General features: G+C 40.2%; 1 protein-coding gene across 1 annotated transcript in view; it reads left to right on the top strand.

The window, feature by feature from the left end:
* Positions 1-8,581: 8,581 nt before the first annotated feature.
* The window catches only part of LOC103606130, a gene marked incomplete at its 5' end in the record, with an annotated part of 124,473 nt that continues 123,560 nt past the window's right edge, over positions 8,582-9,494 (top strand). Inside the window, one exon of the mRNA XM_008590721.1 lies at positions 8,582-9,262. Coding sequence (XP_008588943.1) covers positions 8,582-9,262 — 681 coding nt within the window. The remainder of the gene's footprint in view (positions 9,263-9,494) is intronic.

The following is a 9,494-nucleotide window of genomic DNA, read 5'->3' on the forward strand; positions in this document are numbered from 1 at the left end:
ATAAATGGTGTTGGGAATACTGGATTTTCACATGCACAAGAATTAAATTGGACCTTTCTCTTACACCATACACAACATAAACTCAAAATGGATAAAAGACCTAAATGTAAGACCTGAAAGTATAAAACTCCTAGAAGAGAACATAGGATAAAAGCTCTTTGATGTTAGCCTCGGCATTGATTATTTGGACATCATACCAAAGCTCAGGCTACAGAAGCAAAAATAAATACATCGGACTACATCAAACTAAAAAGCTTCTGCACAGGAAAGGAAATAATCAATAAAATGAAAAGGCAACCTATGGACTAGAAAAAAATTTTGCAAACCATGTATCTAAGTTAATATCCAAAATATAGAAAGAAACCTTACAAGTCAATAGCAGGAAAACAAATAAACTGATTAACAGATGGGCAAAGGACCTGAAAAGACAGTTCTCCAAAGAAGACATAAAAATGGCCAACAGGTATATGAGAAGATGCTCAACATCACTAATCATCAGGAAAATGCAAATTAAAGCCATTATGAGTATATCATTGCACATGCAATAGGACAGCTATTATCAAAAACACAGGAGCTAACGAGTGTTTGTGAGGGTATGGGGAAAAGTACACTGTTGTTGGGAATATATATTGGTGCAGCCATTATGGAAAACAGTATGAGGTTCCTAAAGAAATTGAAAAGAATGTTTTTGAATAGTTATAAATATCCAGGCAACATACTAGCTTACTTAAACGTGTGCAGAGTTTTTGTGTTACACAATTCTGAAATTAGCTTAAGAATTTAGGGTCCTGGTGGTATCTGTTAACCTAGGCCTGCTATGAAATATCTTTGAAAATTCCTCAACACATATCTCTGTCACAAAAAAGGGAGATAAAGATTCAATAAGACTCCTGACAAACAAACAAATAAGTTTGCATCAGGTGATGATTAATGGGATAAAGGAAATATCCCTTTTTGACAGGGATAAAAGTAGGTTGCCTCAGGGAGATCTTTAAGTTGCCATCTGAACTGAGACATGAAGAATAGAAAGATGCTAGTGATGCAGAGGAACACTATGAGCTGGAAAAAGTTAACGCACTTGGAGGATGAAAAGGTGCCAATCATGGCTGAAGCATAGTGAGGTCTCTTCCTGGGGCACCTGAGGTCTGAGTGCTACAGGGGGCAGGGCCAGAGCAGCTGGGCATTGGAAGCCACCACAAGGATTAGGATTTGAGAAGCCATTGATGTGTGTGTGTGTGTGCGTGTGTGTGTGTGCGTGTGTCTGTGTGCGTGTGTGTGTGTGTGTGTGTGTGTGTCTGTCAAACAGACAGAAAGAGAGGCAGAAAGAGATGGAGAGGGAGAGAGTTCAGTTGGACAACCGAATTCCTGGTTTTCAATTTTTTTACCACCCATATTTTTGCATCCGTGCAGAACTGCTACAGTTCAATATCTTAACAGCTGGGAAAGCTGCACATTCCAGGTGGAGTTCCCCTCTTAAAGAAAACATGCTGGTTGAGAGAGAGCTGTTTTCACACACACACGTATATATGCATATACCATGGTTTTTTTTACAATTTTTTAAAGCAGGGTCATGACCTTGTCTAATTTACATTTGAAGTGAACAACTTGACTATGGGATGAACAATGAATGGTAGGAGGGCAAGAACAGAAGCAGAAGAAACCAGACAGGAAGTCATTGTAGTGTCCTAAGCAAGAGGTGGTGGTGGCTTGAAATAGGATGGGGGCTAGCGAGATACTGCCATATGTGTGTGTGTGTGTGTGTGTGTGTCTGTGTCTGTGTGTGTCTGTGTGTGTCTGTGTGTGTCTGTGTGTGTGTGTGTGTGTATGTATATATACATGATATATTTGGGAGTTAGGACTTATGATGGATTGAATGTAGGAGTTGGGTCACAGGAAAATTAATGTGGGTTGTGGTACAAAATAGGCAGGGAGCTGGTGGGTGTTTAACATGACAGAACTTTGTTGCAGCAAAACACTCTGGCCTTCCATAAATCACTGTAGCATGCAACATCAGGAACTCAAAAGGACCAAAAAACTCCATTAGCACTGAGCCATAGCATCTCCTTAATAGACATATTTAACAAAATGACATTAGTGCTATTCATTTTCCTTGTTATGCATATTTGAGAAAGCAGGCAGGCAGAAGTACAAAATAGTACATATGGTGTTATCACATTGTTGCTGAGAATACTAACAAAATGACATTAGTGCTATTCATTTTCCTTGTTATGCATATTTGAGAAAGCAGGCAGGAGAAGTACAAAATAGTACATATGGTGTTATCACATTGTTGCTGAGAATACAGGAGGAAAACTGAATCAAGAGCAGGCTGCTCCACTAAGGTGGGAGGCAGATGCACTCCATGTGCACTCAGACCCTTACACCTCCTGCGCGTGTTCCTCACATGGCTGCAACATGATTTCTAACAGGGTTCATTGACTGCTGTGGCCCAGGACAGAGGGTGTGGCTGAGGTTTTTTCTGTGGCAGTGTTTTTCAAACAATGGGTGTGACCCTGTAGTGGATAATAATAATGCAGAATTAGTGAGTATTGACCAGCATTAGGAAACAAATAGATTAAAATAGAAAATGTTATTGTGTCTTTTATGATATTGTTTCCCGAAATCTTTGTTTTTGCTTCATTTATATATGTGGATGTACATATGTATCACACTACAAAGTGGATTTCTTACCATGGGTTTAGGTTAAAAATAAAAGTTAGAAAGCTGCCATTCTCAGGTACATTCTCACTGGGAAATCCCCAGGTTTTTGTTTTAATATAACTGTCCAAATGACTTTGGATGGGTTTATTTCCTTAACCACATCGACATTGCATCTTTATAGCTGGCAGACATGGATGAACTGAACAGACATTGATCAATTACTTGGTGGGTGGTGGTTGCTCGAAAAGAAGTGGGAACACAAAACGTGCTGAGAGACTGGGAAAATGAGAGGGGTTTGTGGAGAGTTTTCCAGAAAACCAGATGAGAGCAACACAGTACCAAACCAGTTTTCAGAGGTGTGTTAGCTTCTGGAAAAGGGTTAGCAAGAAGAAGACTGGAGGGTTTCATAGGCAATCTTTGCATACCACATTTTTGCCTATATCCACATTTGGATACTCAGCATTGTCAATGGGAGACCCATAGTTGACATCTAAAGAATTTTTAGATGGGCACAGTAAATACCACCTCTTCCCGATGGAGAATCCAAGAGCCTAGAGTTCTGTATCACCATTTCCCAGGCTAAAACCCTTGTATTGGACTTGTGCTATAGAAGATGCCTATACCTGATTTCTTCATGTCACTCATAGATGAATCCAGCAAGACTGTTGAATGGTCAGAACAAAGCCAAATCTTAAGGCAAGAATGAAAAGATAGAAGCCCTTCCAGCTGCAAACTGAGCAAGTGTCCAAGATCTCTCCTGGCAGTGGCAAAGGAGAGGGTTTAAGAGTTTTAGAGGAGCTAAAAAAGTTTTGCAGTTTTTCAAACATCCTCTCCTCAAAGCACCTCATTTGGACAGAAGTAGCTGCATAAGACTATGTTTCAAGCCTCTGTGTGCATCCCTTCTCCTTAAAGGCTATTGTGTCTTAGGGTGTTAATAATCATTTGTAATTTTCAAGTAGGCCAGCTCTGATTCTGATACCTGAAGGTGCTAAAATTGAGAGACTTGTGGTATATTTTAGTAAACACTGGTTCATTCCTAATTTTTTTCCAGCTTGCTTTAAATGTTATTCTGTCACTGATTTTATCAAATAATTCTAACACTGGAATTGAGACTACTGATGGCTTTTTAAAAACCTTCCTTGATGAATGATATGGTTTTACATATCTGTAGCTTGCCTCTCATTGTTTCTAATTAAGTCTCTGACCACTTTTTTAGTTGGATGCAGAGAAGATGGTGTGAGGTGATTATCAGAATCAGCCTAAGGGAAGGAAAATATTGAGTGTTTTAATGAGTGAGTATTAAACAGAGCAACTGGGGCCACATGCATAGTTTGGGGTGCTGCAACTTTAGAGGGATATCAACAAACTGATACATGCTCTAAGAAAATTAGATATGTAAATTAATACTGATTTTAAAATGACAATTTTTTAAAAAGTGACAAATACTGGAAACATCACAAAGCCCAGGAAAAAACAATTTTTTTATTAGTTAACTGCCTGACTCAAACCTTTAAGATACATTTTAGCCTTCATTTTGGACTGCAGACTCTGAATGACTTTTCAAGTTTCAATAATGTTGTAAAATGAATTTTTATGTTTATATACATATAAGAGAATAGAAAGATCGAGAGAACAGAAAGATATTTCAGTCTTATAGCATACTCGATAGATGTTTTTAAATTATTGATACTTTAGAAATTTTTCCACAGGGCAGCTTTTAGTGAGGTACCTGTTAAGTCTCCTTTTCCTACCACTATCAATATATGCTAATGAGGAGATTTTAGGTAGATTTAACTTTGATTTGTGAATTTCAGAGTCCTTAGTAGCTCCTGATTTCCCTCACTGCCTGCGTCTATGCAGGGAAGAAGTTGTGTAGAGACATCTGCCCAAATTTTAGTCAGAGAAGCTCTGCTTTTCCCAGGTTTAAAAAGTGGACTTCCGTACTCCAAGGAAGTTTCAAGGGTGGGCAGCAAGGACTCACCCTCAGTGCAAGCAACAGGGGGTGCATTGTGTTATGATGATTTAGAAATAATAATAAAAACAAGAAATAGTAGGTCTGTTTTTATTATCATTATGTGCCAGCAATTCTAAATAATGTCAGTGAAAAAAATATTCCTTCACCAAAAAGCTTTTTTTTTTTCCCCCCCGTTTTGTCTTTTTTCGTGACTGGTAATGGGATCGCAACCCTCAGTGTCGCGCCCGCACCACGCTCAACCAGTGAGCGGACCGGTCTCTATATGGGATCCGAACCCTCGGTGGGAGCACCGCACTCTACCGAGTGCGCCACCGGGCCGGCCCCACCAAAAAGCTTTTGTTAGACTGAGTTCAAAACCATTGTTGCAATTCCTCTCGGGTTTTAATAATATATATGTAAGCTTCAGATTAGCACATTTTTATTACTTATACTTGAATAAGCATTGTATTTTGCACAGAAGTTGATTTGAAAAACTCTCAACTTCTAATACACATGGTCTTGACTACAGGAATTGGTTTCTGGATTAAGATCCTTATGGTTCTGAATCATTTGAACTTGGTTTGGGTATAGTCCATGTCTGAAAGCTCTGTGGTATTATATATTCTTTTGCCTAAATAGATTCAAAATAAACAATGTTAGTAGAGTGATTGTAAAGGTGAAGAAACAGAACTTGAATTATAGCAGTTTTGTCATTATATGTGACCACTTAGAGGTTTGTTTGTCAAAAGACCCTGAATAGCCAAAGCAATCCTAAACAAAAAATATAAACCTGGAGGCATAACACTACCTGACTTTGAATTATATTACAAAGCTATTGTAACCAAAACAGCATGGCACTGTCATAAAAACAGACACTTGGATCAATGGAACACACTAGAAAACCCAGGAATCAAACCACATACTTACTACCAACTGATCTTTGACAAAGGCAAAAAAAAAAAAAAAAAAAAAAAACATGCATTGGGGAAAAGACTGCTTCTTCAATAAATGATGCCAGGAAATTGGATATTTATATGCAGAAGAATGAAACTGGACCTGTGTCTATCACCATATATCAAAATCAGCTCAAAATGGATTAAAGACCTAAATATAAGACCCCAAACCATAAATTTGCTAAAGGAAAACATGGGAAACACTCCAGGAAATAGGACTGGGCAAAGACTTTATGAATAGGACCCCAAAAGCACAAGCAACAAAAGAAAAAATAAACAAATGGGATTATATCAAACTAAAAAGCTGCTGCACTGTGAAGAAAACAATTAGCAGAGCAGAAAGACAACCTATGAAATGGGATAAAATATTTGCAAACTGTACATACAACAAGGGATTAATATCCAGAATATATAAAGAGCTCAAACAACTATGGAATAAAAACCAAATAATTAAAAAATGGTCAAAGGAGATAGACATTTTCCAAAGGAAGACATACAAATGGCCAATGGGTACATGAAAAAATGCTCAGCATCATAATCATCAGAGAAATGCAAATCAAAACCACATTGAGATATCATCTCACTTGGCCATTATTAAAATGACCAAGAATAACAAATGCTGGTAAGGATGCAGGGAAAGGGGAAACCTTTTACACTGTTGGTGAGACTGTAAACTAGCACAACCATTATTGAAAACAGTATGGAGCTTCCTCAAACAAATACAGATAGAATTACCAAATGATCCAGCAATCCCACTACTGAGTATATGTCCAAAGGAATGGAAATCATCATGTCAAAGGGATATCTACATGCTCATGTTCATCACAGCTCTATTTACAATAGCCAAAATATGGAACCCACCTAAGTGTCCATTGATGGATGACCGTATGAAGAAATTGTGGTATATATATACAATGGAATACTACTCAGCCATAAAAAAGAATGAAATTCTGCCTTTTGGAGAAACATGGATGAGTCTGGAGAAAATTATACTAAGTGAAATAAGCCACACAAGGAAAGGGAAATACCACATGTTCTCACTCATAACTGGATGGTATGAAAGAAGAAAGGAAAGAAAGACAACAATACATTGAACTTTCAGAAGGAGAGAACAAACCTAAGGATACTAAGGATGGGGGGAGGAAGAGAGGAGGTTTGGGGAGTGACAGGTTGGGTAAAGGGCATAAGGAAAAATTATGATTTGTAATAAGGAGTATGCTAATAAAAAAAATCAAAATTAAAAAATATTGTCAAATTCAAGGTAATCTCACATGGCAGCTATAAATTGCTTTTATTCCAAAAATAATTCTATTAATTATTAAATTATTTGCAAAATATGTTGTCACGACAAATTATATGCCAGTGTGTTTGCTTCCACCAAGCCAAATTATTTCAGAATTACCCCTTGCCATCTAATTTTATTTTGCCTTACAAGGAAAAGTAAGCTAATATTTTATATCTCAGCAAAGCATATTGTCCATCTATTCTCACTTGGCAAGAAAAGTCAAATGGTGAATTTTTTTCTGGGTTTCCTTTGTCCAAGTTACCACTTATTGTCCTGAAGTCTCAACATTCATCATATGTTAAATGAATTTTTCCTCTTGGGGGAAAAATGATAACATGAATTTAATCTACTGTTTTCAAATAAGTCTGACATCTCATTAGTAACTCTTTTCCAGAGTTACTATAGGAAATTATTTGTCCAAAATTTGTACCATCTTGTTACTTCTGTTCAAACAAGCAAACAAAATCAAGTGATTTTTTTTTTTTTTTTCATTTTGAACTCTTGAGTGGTTCTTCATGACTCTGCCTTTTCAGTCATCCTTCCTTTTTCATAAAAAATGGAATGTGTTTTTACTTAAATAGTTTTCTCATCCTGTGTCCTGCTCATCGGAGATTAATAAAACAAAAGGTTTTTTTTTTTTTTTTCATTTTGAACTCTCCTCAAATGATGTCAAAAAATCATGGGGGGACAAGTGTTGTAACTGTAAATCATTTCTACTCCTGGATTGGTTAGAAGAGTTTATAATATTTCTCCTATTTTCAAACCGAGTTTGAGTCTCAGCAAAACATTTTGTGTCCTTCCAGCCTCCAAGTTTGCTGAGGATGAAAGTCCAAATTTGTGATGACTAGTATGAAAGGAATCTTAGGTGCATAGGGCTAAAAATATTTGGTAATATATGAATAATGTCCAGTGTTATTTCAAATAGAATTTTTAATTAAAAATTTTTCAACAAATATTTTCACTGATCTCTATTATTCTTGGTTCTGAAACTCCTGCATGTCATATGCCTGATACACAAGAACAGCCCCAGAAGAGAGAAAAACACACCAGTGAAGCAAGCCAAAGAAAGAAAATTCAACCCACATAAAGCAATGTGTAGGATTTTTCATGTCTTTCTCGCCATGCTGAAGCTTGTAGCTTCAAGGACAATAATACGTGTTTCACTTGTCCTGACCAAAGAGGATGTCTCTGCCTGGAGCATACGAATGTCTAGAGTTACATTCCAGGCATATGTAGTGAAGAGCGAACCCAGCTGGCATGCTCATGATGACCAAATCGTGTTGATCTTAACTTTAATCCAATACTTGCCTCACTATTAGTTTGCAAATAAATGATATATTTGCTTTGTAAACATATTCCAGGAAGGTCAGAGAGACTGGCATCTTATCCCTATGGAAAAATACACTGATGAATTTCTTTAGGGATAGGCTAAAATTGATTTAGAATAAATTTTTTATGCATTCGGACCCTTCAAACTAGACCCAAAGAAAATCTGGTCCTCAAGGCTCACTTGGAAGAGAAAATGGAGTGATGCTCTGCTGACAATTGGTGGTCCCTGCCATCCATCTTCAGAAAAGACTGCAATGCAGTGAGGGCCATGGTCAACTGAGGAACTGAACTGAAGACGTCGTCCTCCTGGGCGGTGCATGTGCTCATTATGGATACGCCATGCTGCTAAGTACCCTATGGGCTACAGAAAAAAATAAGAAATACACGATGCACGTGTAGTAAGGAGGCAACAGAGACCAAAGGGAGAGCTCTGGAGTCACAGAACCTGGATCCAAAGCCAAGCTGGGCTACCGCCATCTGTGTCACCCAACGAACTGAGGCCTAAGTGTTCCTTAACCACATGTGAGAAGAGAAGTGCAGAGAGCCTGCCTGCCAGGAAGGGACACCAGGGTGCGACCTCCAGCCGGGTCAGGGCACCGCATCCTGATGGGGCAGCTCCTCAGCCCCACTGGTCAGGGCGGCCCTGGAGAAGGCGCCTCAGTCCAGGGGAGCAGGGACGCTGGGGTGGGGACTTGGGTGTCCGCGGTGGTCCTCTGAGGACCCCGACTTTGTCTAGTTGCTCCCGAGCTCGGCTTCGAGCAGGCCGTGACCCTGGAGGCAGGGACGGTCCCACGCAGTCCCTGGGTGCCCAGGCCAGGTCCCTGCTCCTGCTCCAGATCCCGAGGAGCCTGCACAGCCCGCGCCAAGGCTGGACCGGCTCTGGCCGATCCGGACCCTGCAGTCCCCAGCAGTCCCCACATGCGATGTCATCTGGTGGCAGACACCGGAAGTCCCCAGACATTAGAAAGTCCGCCTGCGGACGGTCGCGGGGCCACGGCCTTTGTCCTCAGCACCTCCAACTGACGCCCCGTGCTGTGCGCATGCGCCATCCCTGTCACGTGTTCCCGTGTGACGTCACAGGCACGGTGCTTGGCAACGGGTGACATCCAGTGTCCTGCCCCGTCATTGCTGGAAGGAGACTGAGGTGAGGTCCCCACCAGACGCCTCTCTGAAGGCCATGCCGGTCCCATCACAGGCGGCCCTGCTAGCGGGGGCCTGTCCCCGGGGAGGCCTGATCCAGAGGCAGCGGCGCCCCCTGCCCAGCCCCAGGCGGCTCCCTGCCCCAGCCCCGGGCGGCTCCCTGCCCAGCCCC

The sequence above is a fragment of the Galeopterus variegatus genome, unplaced genomic scaffold (assembly GCF_000696425.1).
Source record: "Galeopterus variegatus unplaced genomic scaffold, G_variegatus-3.0.2 Scaffold6328, whole genome shotgun sequence".
Classification (NCBI taxonomy): domain Eukaryota; kingdom Metazoa; phylum Chordata; class Mammalia; order Dermoptera; family Cynocephalidae; genus Galeopterus; species Galeopterus variegatus.